At 36.8% G+C, this 14,518-nt stretch overlaps 1 protein-coding gene and 1 pseudogene across 1 annotated transcript; one reads left to right on the top strand and one right to left on the bottom strand.

Annotated features, from left to right (window-relative positions):
• Positions 1-1,027: 1,027 nt before the first annotated feature.
• Positions 1,028-4,469, bottom strand: LOC135768933 (uncharacterized). The gene is made up of 2 exons (XM_065278294.2): positions 4,346-4,469; positions 1,028-3,327 (listed from the first exon to the last, which is right to left on the bottom strand). Exons 1-2 carry the CDS (start codon positions 4,418-4,420, stop codon positions 1,546-1,548), a joined length of 1,857 nt encoding a protein of 618 aa, XP_065134366.1. The 5' UTR covers positions 4,421-4,469; the 3' UTR covers positions 1,028-1,545.
• A 4,089-nt stretch (positions 4,470-8,558) lies between these two features.
• The window catches only part of LOC135769144 (uncharacterized), a 40,966-nt pseudogene continuing 35,006 nt past the window's right edge, over positions 8,559-14,518 (top strand).

The raw sequence follows: 14,518 nt of genomic DNA on the forward strand, positions 1-14,518 counted from the left end.
CTACATAATAAATGCAGTATATGAAGCATGCAATTTTATATGGATGCTTTAAAAAAATAAAATGCCTTAACATCTCGTATAGCCTCTATCGATGCATCTTCTACAACAGTAACCTAATGTAAAAGATCATTAACACCTCAGGTCAACATTGGCTATTCAACCATGGCCTGTTACCTCAAACGTTATAGCCTATCATAAAATCAAAATCATACACGTAGTGTAGAATTAAGACAAGTGTTAATGCTTATGACAACCTGCAAAGCTATATGCCAGACTTGCTTACAAACAAAGAAATACCTTCTCGTATTTAATTAAAATGAGATCCTGAGAGTTTGTAACATGTATTCCTAAACAACTACAGCCATTTGGCATTGCTAGTATCAAATGTGTTGATTCACAAGGTAATGTAAGAACGCACAATTACCAGACTGCATTGTATAGTGCATGTGCAATATCAAACAGTAAAAAAAAAACATACACTTCAGACCTGCTTTCACTAACTAGGAAGTGGTATTTTAACAATAATCAAGTATTTAAACCTTAAAGACCTGAATTCAATTAAATCCAGCAAACACAAACATGGCTAATGCAAAAGCCATGGGAAAATTGTATAGACTGGGAAATTAACAATAGTGTTACTGCCAGCCTTACTTTTAGATTATGTATGGTAATTAGTGCAGACTTAAAAAAAAATTGAATAGATGAACTAGTCTGACTAGAACAATGCGCTTGCTGGTCCAACATGACATTTCAGCCAATAGTCAGTTGTGGCTTCGGAACACTTCTGGCTGAAATTGAATGGTTGTTTACACACAACATTCACATGGGTCATTATTTTGCAACTTACAAAAATCCTATAGCTGATATAGCTGACTGCATAAAGCACACTCTAAAAACAAACGGTGCTATATAGCACTAAAAATTGTTATTTGCTCGTAATCATAGAATAACCATTTTTAGTGCCGTATAGCACTGGTGAGGCACCTGTGTAGAACCATATAGTGCTATGAAGAACCATATGTGCTGCTTTATGGCCCCTATATGGTTCTTCACAGGTGCTTCACTGGTGCTATATGGCACAAAAAATGGTTCTTCTATGATTACGAGCAAATAACCACTTTTGGTGCTATATAGCACCGTTTGTTTTTAGAGTGCAGTGATGAAGCATGACACAGTTGTTGCTGCTGTTGGAATGGAATCCTTAACCTCAATTAAACAAACAAAACATGTTTTTGTCCAGCAACAAGGTTTGGGTTGTACAGTTAGATAACTTGGTCTGGTGGAGATGAAACTGGCTTTGGTAATGGTCAGTATGACAGTTTGTTGTGGTATGTTAATGCACCACCAAAACACATGAAACTAGGGATAATATAGTTTTTGTAGCAAAAGATGGGCTTCCTTCTGCACAGCTGGAGTAACATGTCTGACTTTAAGGGTCTATTCCTCACACTTCCTTGCATTTTTATCCTTGAAATCCTGCATTAGTTCAAACTTCAAATGTGAAAAGACTTAACAGTGGCTTGTTGTGGGATAGGTTTTGTCAATCTAAACAATGTCCATTACCCACACATTGCTTTCAAGAACTGCATTAAATTCTGAGCGAAAATCTGGGAAGTTCTCATAGGTGTCAGCTATATGCAGAATCTTCCCACATGTGTGCCCAACTGGTCTTCTTGTGAACTCTGTCATTTTTTCAAATTCCACATAGATGCTGTCTGTAACTATGAGATCAGATCCAGTGCAGAACCGCAGGAATTTCTGAAGTTTAATTTCATCTAGCTCTCTGATGAATCTTTTCAGATGATTTATTACTTCCTTCTGTTTTGTAGTCAAATCAGTGCCAGATTTCAGCAGATTGCATACCTTTTTTGTGGTAGGTTGCAGGTCAGAGAACAACTTTGTCAGTGCTTCTTGACTGAGAGAGAGCTGATGATGGGTGACCTCCCTCCAGCAGTCAATGACAAACATGGGTTTTTGGACAAGTTCTTTGTGCGATATTTCATCAACTATTGTAGGAAGAGTCTCCGCTGTGATTATTCTTCTACAGCCATAGCTGTCTAGAACCTCCACAAGATCATCAGAGTCAACTCCAGAGAAATTACTCATTGCCTGCATCAAAACCTCACGTTCTTGGCTGCTCACAAACTGCAGAAAATGTGCTTTAAGATCACTATACACATTGTTGAAAAGCACCTGTTCAAGGAAGGGGAGTGCAAGTTTGTTTGGCAAATATTGACAATCTTGGTAACCTTTCACAAGGATTCTGCCAACTGCCTTCCATTTTTCAGCAGGGAAGTCGTGGCGAATGAAGGGCACTTTAACTGTTGTACCAAGTGTACATCGATAATAGAATTCTTGCCAAAAGCAGCTGAGGACATCTCTTAAGACCCCAGATCCATTGCCTGCTTCTTCTTTGTTGTCTGGAAGTATGCGCCTCACATGCAGTGCTTTGTTTAAAATCTCTTCATCCGAGAAAGCTGTAATCATGTCATTAAAAGTGTTAGCATGATATATGGTGATAATAATCACATCCTCTGGACGAGCTGGACTGGTGGGCATAAGAAATCCCTCATAGATCAATGTGTCCTCTGTGTCATCTGCAGTGCTGTAATTAGAACCAAAAGTAATTTCAGAGTCCACAGGCACATTTAAAGAAGACTGGACTTCTTCAGAAACAAGCATGACCTCTCCCACTTGTAGTTCTGCTGTATTGATTTCATTGCCACTGTGTGCAGATACAAGAATGACTTCAGATGTCTCGCTGGCATCATCTTCAAGATCTTTTGGCTTTGTTGCAATGTAAAAGCGCAACATTGTGAGCCTTGCAGTCTCATACATAGTGCCAATGGACAGGCGTGTGTCATCAGTAAGGTGGTTCTGTTTGAAGTCCCACACCTCAAACTCAAAATCTGATTCTGGTCCTTTAGGAGATATTCCATCTGGGAAAAAAAGTTTCTTTCCTTCTTGAAGGATGTCATTTAATCCAGCATCAACTGCCAATTGAATTTTTCTGGTGCCACCTCCCTGCTTTGCCCTCACCTGTTTGGCAATGTGACCGTCACTGTGAATCCATCCTATCTCTACATTTCGTGTTGTTTTTAGCTTCTTTCTTTGTGTTGTTCTTGTGTCAGCATGTGATATGTTTTCCTTGGTGCCTTCCTTTCTGACTTTCATGCTCTCACGAAGTTTTTCTAAAAGCCCATGTTTTCGCTTTGAGATGGGCTTTTTACTTTTGCAGTAATTGAAGAGGGCGATTCGGTCTCCATAGGAGGGGATGTAATTTGCCAGCTTTGCATCATCCATGAGCATGATGACGTCGCTGTCAATCTGCACAGAACAACAAAGAAAAAAAGACAATGATCTCCAAAGTGCACATTCCGTAAATAATAAGGTTAAGCCTCATAATAAATCAACCTTTTTCAAAGTAGGCTCTGTGTCAATCCAACGAAAACTTTTTAACAAGTTTGACAAGAGTCACCAGATATCTCAATCATTTTAAATACAATGGTTCAAAAGCAAATTGACAGGTTAATTTATTATAAGGAGCAAATATCTATGCATATATTTATATAAACTTGAAATCATACAATGAATGTCTGCCAGTAACTTCGTACACTCTTTGTTATACTCATTTATTTGCTTAATTTAACTTCTATTTGTCCACAGCCCATTTTAATTTGTGGATGAATTAACTTGTTATAATCCCAGATGTGTGGCATACTCGTTTCTAAAGTGTTTAACGTTACAAACAAGAAATAGTTTGAGGTGTTTGTTGACTTTGCAACTCGATCGCAGTGCGGAGACCGCTTTGGCTATTGTTTATACAGTGTATGGATGAAGCATCATAACATCAAAAACCGCGTTCGCTGGGGACGAGTTGGCGTAGAGACCCGCCGCAGAAATCTCGCCCTTATCACAAGGAACAAATTGGCACTGGCCCTCATCATGCTAACATGTAAACACTCATTTACTTCTGAAGCATAACAAATATATAATGACAAACTGAAGTGAGCTTTGAATATAAGAAGCTCTAAGGCTCACGCTGTTATGCTCACTGGCTGCCTATACAGCTGGTTACATATATTGATCCCCCCACACACATTATCACCGATGCCGTCTACTTTACAAAACACGGTCGTTAAAACATTAAAAACACTAAAGAACGGAGCTTTATACTAAAACGAGTGTGTCTCATTAGCGGACACTGGACGTCATAAACATGCAATTAGTTTAAACAACATGGTAAAGTTGCTAGCTAACTCGTGTGTTCATTTCATATCCGTAGCATTTCCGTAGTTTTACAAACACCAAGCACCAAACCAACGTATAATTCTCTTTTACCCACCTTTTGTTCTTCCAGTAATGTAATTGCTTCATCTGGGACCCCTCGACTACGCAAAAACTCACTTAAATCCGACATGTTCAGCGTGTATGGATGGTTCTCCGGCGGCTACAGCACGCAAAGTTACTCCCTCTCATTGGTCCATTACAGGTACCAATACTTCTGAGATAAAAGTCAGAATTCTGAGATTAAAGTCAGAATTCTGAGATTAAAGTCAGAATTCTGAGTTTAAAGTCAGAATTCTGAGATTAAAGTCAGAATTCTGAGTTTAAAGTCAGAATTCTGAGATTAAAGTCAGAATTCTGAGATTAAAGTCAGAATTCTGAGTTTAAAGTCAGAATTCTGAGATTAAAGTCAGAATTCTGTGATTAAAGTCAGAATTCTGAGATTAAAGTCAGAATTCTGAGATTAAAGTCAGAATTCTGAGATTAAAGTCAGAATTCTGAGATTAAAGTCAGAATTCTGAGATTAAAGTCAGAATTCTGAGTTTAAAGTCAGAATTCTGAGATTAAAGTCAGAATTCTGAGAATAAAGTCAGAATTCAAATATTTTTTTCACCAGTGGCCCTAATCCTCTTCCGTACAAACATGTTTGTCAATTGGATTGTTTCTATTATTGTCATATGCAATGTTTTTATATTAATTAATTAATTAATTGATGTATTTATTTATTTATATATATATATATATATATATATATATATATATATATATATATATATATATATATATTTAATATGTCAAATCCATTTATTAACTTACATTTAAAAGTTTCCACGACATCTAGCAAGATTTGGTCAAAAGTCTCGTGATTTACATCCTAGATATGATGCATGATGTGATACACTTAGCCTTGAATACCGCTTCGAGTTAAGTGTTAACGTGTTAAGAAACGTAAGGATCGTCAATTTTATTAAGCGAATCATACTCATTCTAATTGTTTTTTTTAATCAAACTACTACAATAGTACAGTACAGTACAATAGTATTTATTTATATGGACAAGACATCATTCATGGCCTATGTGAAATGCAAGCATTATCGTGGCAGGAAGCTGAGGAGGTGTTCCAACTTCCTCCGTGGCCCTTCTTATCACTCTGGGTTTGCTTGTAATTTGCATTTGCAAAAAAATAGTATTTGTTATTACACAATATTTTTTGACAAAGGCATTCATCTTTTATTGTAGTGAAGTCGAGGAATTTGACTGAGCAGTTTCCAAAAAACAGAAAAAAGGAAAAATCACATGCAGGAAGTAATTTACTTATGCATTTACATTATTTTACATTTAATTCATTTAGCAGACGCTTTTATCCAAAGTGACTTATAAATGAGGAGTTGTTTTTAATGCAATTGAAGATGAAAAGTAAAGTCACTAACACAAGTCTTTCTTCCTTTTTTCTTTGCTTTCTCCTGTTTACAGCAAGATGGTGTTTAGGTAATTGTTTAATAAAGTACAGAATTGTTTATTATTGCTGTTTTGTTTATTCTTATTGAAGTTTTGCTTTGCTTTCAAAATATCAAAAAACAGGTTTTGTAATGTTAGGATGATATAATGTTAATAAGACTATTATAGGTTGATCTCAACCTATAATAAGACCATTATAGATTATGATCACATATTTCAATTGTTCATAGTTCAATCTGTAATTGTATCCCATCAGTAATTTTCATCCTCAAAAATACTGCAGACTACTATGTAATTTGATAGTCAGATAACAAAGTTTTTTGGCACATGCATTAAGCAGGGAACGCCAATATTTATTTGGATAACTTTAAATTAAACGAGACCGTAATATTGCATCCTATTGTTTTCAATGCCATTTGGATAAGGGTGTTATACGATCTTCCAAACAGTAGGGGCGCTGTCTCAAAAAACGAGTGGTCTGAGAACGCGGGTCTCTGGGTGGAGTTTGTAGCTACGGGTTCCGAGTCTTCCTGCATTTGAATGCTTTCTCAGAAGGCGGCAATTTAGACTTCGATTATTTTATTGGTTTGTCAACAGAAGACAGGATTATTTAATACGCTAACCGTTAGCAGTGAGATGAAGTTGAAAATCTGACCCGGACTCACTGTTGTCTCTGGAGCAGGGATCCATTGTCCGGACAGCGTCATAAACATCTCCTGACTCATACAGTTGTGTACTTTGAGGTAATGTCCAGCACGTTTAATAACAATATTATTCACTGTTTTTACACATGTATTATGAACCAGTTTACTGTGGAGATCGAGGACTTAAAACGGAAGATGTGCGCTATTTAGACAAATTTACCTGGGAACTGCATTTATCACTTCTTACTTTAGTTCTTATTTACATTTATATTTAGTAACGTTAGGGGAGATCGGTGTACAGAGTATGGCTTTTTGGCTCTGTCATTAAAAAATATTTGAGTTAGTTTAATCTTTTTTATTCACACGACACACAACAAACCAACCAACACACACACACATCTCTGCTACAAATGAACACTTAGGGGCGGTTTCCCAGACAGGTATTAAGTGTAGTCCCAGACTGAAATGCATATTTGAGTTGTCTCAACTGAAAACAGCTTGCACTGTGCCACTGACATAAGTTTACTTTAAATACATCATTGCCATTTGTTTTGTATCAAGAAGCACATGAGTTGTTGTTGTTGTAAGTTATGTTTTTGTAACTTAAATGGCCTAAAATAACTAGTCCTGCTGGATTAATCTAAATCCTGTCCTGTAAACTCATCATTTGGGGTGGGGTTGGTTCCCCTCCATTTTCTAGGCCTTGACTACCACATAAACCACACTTGCATTTGACCCCAAGGACAACATCAAGTCAAGTAAGTTTTGATGATAAACTTTGATAAATATATTTGATCTATGGTATTATAGTTTAACTAGCAAATACCAAAATGTGTGTACAGTAGCTAGCCAGTTAATCAGTTACCTAAATGTAAGCGAGCACTATTATAAAAACGCTTATTATGCTTTTGTGTTTTTTTATGAAAGCATTAAAGTTCTACTTACAATTAAATCAGTCAACGCGTCATTTTAGCACTTGCATGCATGTCTGCTTATGACCAAACAATATGTTTATTTATGTTTGTATGTGATTTTGTTTATATACCTTTTCCCAAATTAAAAAAAAATTCCCAGAAATTCCTGTGAAGTTTCTAATTTAGAATATTAAATAAATCCCAAGATTAAGTTACCATGGAAATTTTCCAGAAATTAACCAGAAACTTTCTGCCCCTTAGCAAACCTATTTGAAGGTAATTTTGTCATATTTACTTTTTTCTGGTCAAATCATTTTATTCAGGCTGAGCACACTTTGTGCTGCCAGTGCAGACATGTTTCATGCGGCTATAATTCAGTTACAAGTATTATGTGAGGTTTAGGTAATGTTGTCTGTACTTTTGTCTGTTGCTTTGAAAAATAAAGCTCAGGAACAGAGAGCTTAAATATGGGAGGGAGAGCTTTTCCCACAGTTTATGGCAAGCTGTTTTGACTTTTATTCATTGAGTTCTTGATATCAACAAAATCAATTTTCACTAGTTAAAATTTAAATTCTTGATATCAGAAATTACATTTCCACTAGTAACAATTTTAATTCTTGATTTTAAAATTAAATTGAATTGAAATTAAATTATTGATATCAACAATCAAGTTCTTGATATGAAGAATACAATTGTTACTAGTTGAAAAGTAAATTCTTGATATCAATAATTAATTTCTGTTATCTGAAATTGTATTTCTGATATCAATATAATCTCTCAGATATCTAAAATGACGTTCTTACTAGTAACAATCCCATTCATGATAACATATATTACTATTGTCACTAGGGACAATCGAATTATTGATATCAAGAATTACAGTTTTTACTAGTAAAACTATTTTCTGATATCAAGAATACACATTTTTACTAGTGAAAATGTAATTCTTGATATCAACAATTGCCATTTGTTGCTAGTAGAAATAATAATATACATTTGTTTTTGTAATCTGGGTGGGTCCTAAATCATTTTCAATGCAGGAAAACCCTGCTGCAATAATCAGATGATGCCATAAATAAACTAAACAAGTATTACATTAAAAAGTCTGAAACAGATGGTGAATTTTTATCTCCAGACACACCCATAGAGTGAAGGTGTCAGTGAAGCTCCTCCTACAACAATCCACCAATAAATGCTGGAGTCAAACACACAGAGAAATCACTCCATGTGTGACAACTGAAATCTTCATGACATAATGTTGATGCTGGTGAAAGAGGAGCTTGACAAGATGACAGATCCACAACCATGCAGAATAAAGGATGAAGATACAGAGGAACAAATAGGTTGGTGTCTATTTTTCAATCTTCATCTTTGAGAGTTGAGGAATGATCATAAAAACATTGGCATTGAGCAATTACATTGGACAAACCAGATGCATTGTTTGAGTGTGTGTGAGTTTGAAAAATTCATGGGCCTGGAAAGTTTTCGAAGATATACATACATAGATACAGGTCATTGAAAGTGTTGAATCTATTTTATGCAAGAAGTTTTCTGAAAAAAAAATCCATATTATTCCCTGTGTAGTGTAGAATAATATCATACAAATTCTAGACTTTTTAAGCACTCATGATAAACTGTTCGCTTTAAATGCTTATATCTTCTGTATGTTGATTCATACCAAAATGCTTTTTTGCATAGTTGTGTTTGACAAATGAAAACGTCTCGGGTTACGTATGTAACTGTTGTCCCCTGAGAAGGTAACGAGACGCTGCGTCTCCCTTGCCATACTTCCTGCGTCCCTTTAACGCTGTCTTTAATATTTCAGATAGCGATTTTCTTCCTGCCCCCTGTCTTTGTCGTTAAGCCTCAACATTGGTTGAATTTGATATACACATTCTGACGCACTTACCCCTGCAGGCGTCCCCAAAGTGTCGCCGCAGTGATGCAGCATGAGTTCCCTCGAAAGAGAACTGTTTCAATGTATCTTTAAAGGTAGCACAATGTAACCTTGATCTCATTTGAATTGTGTCCCCACATTCAGTCCTTGAATTTGAGGGTATTGGACCTAGAAAGTCCTTGAAAGGTCCTTGAATTTGAAGTTAGCTAAGTTGTGGGAACTCTTGAGAAAGAAGTCTTGCATCTTGGGACCAGACAATCACCACAAGTAGCGGCTTGTGTGATTGCTCTGTGAGAGCTCTGATGCCTGATAGCCACTTCAGAGAACAATCCTGATTATTGTTTAGACATTTTAAAAAGAATCCTAGAATACTGAAATTTATATTTTCAAAAGTGAAAAGGGTGTGTTTCGTTAAAATACGGCAATTATGCCATTAATGGTTTCTGGTCTATGATTTTATAGTGACGATGTATAGTTTTGCAGCTTGATGACTGGTTCCTTCGAATAAAACGAAAACGGCTTAAATTTGGTTTGACCTTATTACAAATGTACTTAACTTGATTAACAAAGTTTAAATATTTATCGAGGATGATCCCTAAATACTTCACTTGACTTACTACTTCAGTGATTTTGTCCTTAATCCTGACCTCAAATACTTCATGATCAGGCCTGTTACGCATGGAGAAGCATATAGACACAGTTTTTTTACATTTAAAAGTTAGATGGGATAGCTCAAGCCATTCCGAGATGCATAATAAAACCTGGGTCAGGTGCTCGCCTGGAAGGCTGGGTGTTTTAGTGGACATATATGGCACTTTTCCATTGCATAGTACCCCACGGTTCAGTTTAGTTTGGGTCGGGTCAGCTTACTTTTGGGAGCTTTTCCATTTGGGTGGAGTATGTAGTACCCAATACTTTTTTTCGTACCACCTCGGTTGGGGTTCCAAGGGACCCGAGCTGATACCAAATGTGACGCGAAAACACAGTAGATCACTGATTGGTCTGAGAAAATTGTCACTACAGTGTCATCGCTATAATGTATATTAGCTTTACCTGTGCTAGCTTGCGCTGTCTCGAGCAAACATGTTGTCATCTGTGCTCTGCTATAAGTTCCCAAACTCCCTTTTAGCGATGAAAAACATCCACAGGTTGAGAATCATGAACACCATAACAGTCGACCGCTGTCGACTGATGCAGTGGTGTTTGAACAGAAACTGTCATGTGAGACAGAGGTAGTGATAAACTCGATGTGCAAACATCTATTTGTTGTGGTCAATTTTTATTTTGTGGCGGACTGAGAAATAAATAAATGTATAGGATTGTACAATGCTCTCACTTCTATGATGTCACAGCAGTATGCAGCGCAAATATAAGGACACGCATATAATCCCTCCCACTCCGAAATGATACCAAACTCGATGGAAAAGCTAACCACGCCAAAGTGAGGTGAGCTGACCCGGCCCAAACTAAACTAAACCGTGGGGTACTATGCAATGGAAAACTGCCAATAGATGACAGTGTCATCTGCGTATATCTGGCAGTTGACACCTGGGCAGCAGCTCGGCAGGTCATTAATGTACATTGTGAAAATGAATGGACCAAGCACAGATCCTTGTGGCACACCCATGCTGTTTGTAAGCATACTGGACTAAATTATTAAGTAAAACATTGTGGTTAACACAGTATCAAATGCCTTTTTTAAATCAAAAAACACTGCCCTTACAACATGTTCTTTATTCAGAGAAGTTTTGATCTTTTCAACCAAATAACAATTGCTGATTCTGTGGAGTATTTCTGTCTGAATCCAAACTGCTGTGGATAAAGTAGTTGGTTATACTCCAAGTGCTATTTAAATGCTCAGCTATAATCTCCTCTAGAATTTTTGAAACTACAGAGAGGATAGCAATAGGCCTGAGGTTACTTGCTAAAACCTTATCTCCTGATTTATAAACTGGAGTAATCATTGCAGTGTTTCCAGCTTTCTGGAAATCTGTTTGTTTGGATTGTTAAATTGACTAAATATGTAATGGGCTCTAATAGACAACTCTGGTGTTTCTTGATAAATGTAATATTTATGTTTTGGTTATCCTCTCCCATGGATTTACTCATGATTACAATCACCTTTTTAACTTTGTCCTGGGATACTTCTTTTACCTTCTTTTTAAGGAGTTTGTGTGATCCTTGTCAAATTCATCAGAAGGTGTCTCAATAGATTTAAAATGACTTGCTAATTATTTTAGGGGCTGTTTACACTTGTCATTAAGATGTGTTTTCATCGATCGGACGACAAGTGGACGAGAGAGACGCATCACGTTTACACCTGGTATTTAAATCCGTCTCTTTTGTCCACTTTCGACCGCTTCTGTACTGAATACTGTGGCGAGTCTCTCTGCTGTCATTCAAACGAGTGGGAGTAATTTTGAGTTCATATGGACGCAAACTAATATTATGGCGGAGTCCGCGTGTATGTCTAGCAAGTAAACATGCTGCACAGTGTTTTGTTCGTGTATATGTTAGAGCTTTCTCTGAATTTTCGGCGCAATTGATGAAATAAGATCGCGCAACTTTCACACGCTTTCAAAACGAAACTATGGAGATCAGCCGCTTTAGTTGTATAAATGAAATGCTAAAAATAGCACTGTTCACCATATCTTCAAGCCAGAAGCCAGAAAAGAAGTTAAACTTGTGTTCAGTACCTCAGATTAGATAAATGGGCGGAGAGAAGGCGGTCGCGTGTGGCTGTTCGAACACATTCAATCACATGTGCATTTACACAAGCAAAAGCAATCTGATCGAAAGGGGTTTCGACCACCTCTGAATGTGGTTGAAAGTGGATGCGTTCAAAACGTTTTGAACACCGTTTACACCTGGCATTAACGTCATCCACTTGTGATCCGATCGATGAAAACGCATGTTAATGACAAGTGTAAACAGCCTCTTACAGACTCCATAAAAAATATTAAAACCATTTGCAATTAACTCATTACTTTTAGTGTGTTTTCGGTGCATTTCTTTACTTAAGTTGCTTAGCTTATTTATGTGTTGCCACAGTTTATAACTGTTGCTATTGCCCTCTTCAATAAGTTTATAAAAATATTTTTCCTTGGCTTTCCGCAGCTCTGACTACTTTATTCCTTAGGCTAGTGTAAAAAAGATAGTCAGTGTTGGTTTTAGTCATTAAAGACCTTTTAAGAGTAAGATCTCGCTCCTTGATGAGCTGAAGGAATCACTGTTAAACCATAGGAGAGACTTTTTCCTAAGTTAACTTTACATATCGGTCGATCTCTACTATGCACTTTCTTCCAGCCAATGATGAAATCATTATGTAAAATTCGCAACATTTAAAATTTTCTTTATTTGTTTTTAGTAATGTGGCTAAAGCCCTCTAAAAATGGCCAAACAATGCCAATAGTGATCAACACTGCAAATGTTTGTCATATTTTATACAGTATTGCCAAAATTATTCACAGCTTTTTCACTCAAATATTGAGGTGCTTAAGCGCATATTAATTAGGCCTTTGATTAATTAATTCAAAAAGAAATGCAAAACAAAACTAGTCCTAACTGAAAGAAAACAAGTTGACAAAAAAATCCAATGTTTGGTGATATTGAAAACACCAGAAGTGTTAAAGGGTTTTGAACACAGCACAAGAGTTAAACTACAAGAGCAGAAATTGACAATAGAAATTACATAATGTACTTCACATTAAAAATAACATGGATACATGACAATCTCAAATGTGTTTTGTTACTCTGATTTATTAATCTGAACTATTTACTGTCTGTATTTTAGATATGATGGAAGTGAAAGAGGAGAGTCAAGCTGAAGTGGATGAGAAACATCAGATTGTAAAAATAAACCATAATGTTTCACAGAAAGAAACTCTGAAGACAGAAGAAATAAAGTGTGAAAATAGTTTCAGTGAAGATGAACGCCCTGCAGATCACAAGAGGACCCTTTCACAGGAGAAACCTTTCACATGTCATCAATGTGGAAAAAGTTTCGGAAGAAAAGCTCACCTTAAAGATCACAAGAGGACTCACAGTGAGGAGAAACCTTTCACATGTCAACAGTGTGGAAGGAGTTTCACCTCTCAATCGAACCTTAACTGGCACATGAAAACTCACAGGGGGGAAAAGCCACACGCCTGTCAGCATTGTGACAAGAGTTTCAGAGATAAAACGAGACTTGAGACTCACATGAGAAGTCACACTGGAGAGAAACCTTACATATGCTCTCAGTGTGGAAAGAGTTTTTCAAGCAAAGCCACTCTTAAGAAACACATGACAGTTCACACTGAAGGAAAACCGTTCACTTGTCATCACTGTGGAAAGAGTTTCAGAAGAAAAGATCACCTTACCTTACATGTGAGGATTCACACCGGAGAGAAACCATATGTGTGTCAACAGTGTGGAAAGAGTTTCACATTTCAAACAAGCTTTTACCATCACATGAAAACTCACAGGGGAGAAAAGCCACATGCGTGCCATCATTGTGACAAAAGTTTCCCATATGAAAGTCAACTTCAGAGACACATGAGGTCTCACACTGGAGAGAAACCACATGTGTGCCATCAGTGTGGAAAGAGTTTTACAACTGCAACTGTCCTTAAAACACATTTGAGAACTCACACCAGAGAGAAACCTTACACGTGCCATCACTGTGACAAGAGTTTTCCAAATACAAGTGAACTTAGGATACACATGAGGTCTCACACTGGAGAGAAACCACATGTGTGCCATCAGTGTGCCAAGAGTTTTACAACTTCAAGTATTCTTAACAGACATTTGAGGATTCATACCGGAGAGAACCCATTCAAGTTTCATAAGAAATCATTACCTTAATGAACACCTAAGAATTCACAATGTCTGTACTTGTGTTCTTGTGAAACATATCAGTCACAGCCCAAGTACTTTTCCAATCCCAAGTTCACATCAAGTAAAGTTCACATAACATCTCATGATATGTTTTGATCCTCTCATTTTATCAAGGATGCATCAGGTGGTAACTTGCCTAGAATGCATTTTGCATCATTGTGCAGGTTTTAAGCTTCATTGCCACTATTTGAAATATTACTCTGTGTATAATATTATTTCTGTGTCATAAAATGTTGCCGTTTAGTCGAGAATGTAGCTGAATAAACTTCAAATCTGTGGTCAGTTAGTAAAGGTCGAACCTAATATTAAAATTTCCTCTGACAATTTTGAATATGTGAGTTCAAGTTGATCAGCGGGTTGTCAGTGCCGTGTACACTGCCGAGGGCAGCCTTATTTTGGCAAGTCCTTCTGAAATTTGCTGCTGTCTCAGTGCAGCTGCT

Source organism: Paramisgurnus dabryanus, chromosome 3, assembly GCF_030506205.2.
Source record: "Paramisgurnus dabryanus chromosome 3, PD_genome_1.1, whole genome shotgun sequence".
Lineage (NCBI taxonomy): Eukaryota > Metazoa > Chordata > Actinopteri > Cypriniformes > Cobitidae > Paramisgurnus > Paramisgurnus dabryanus.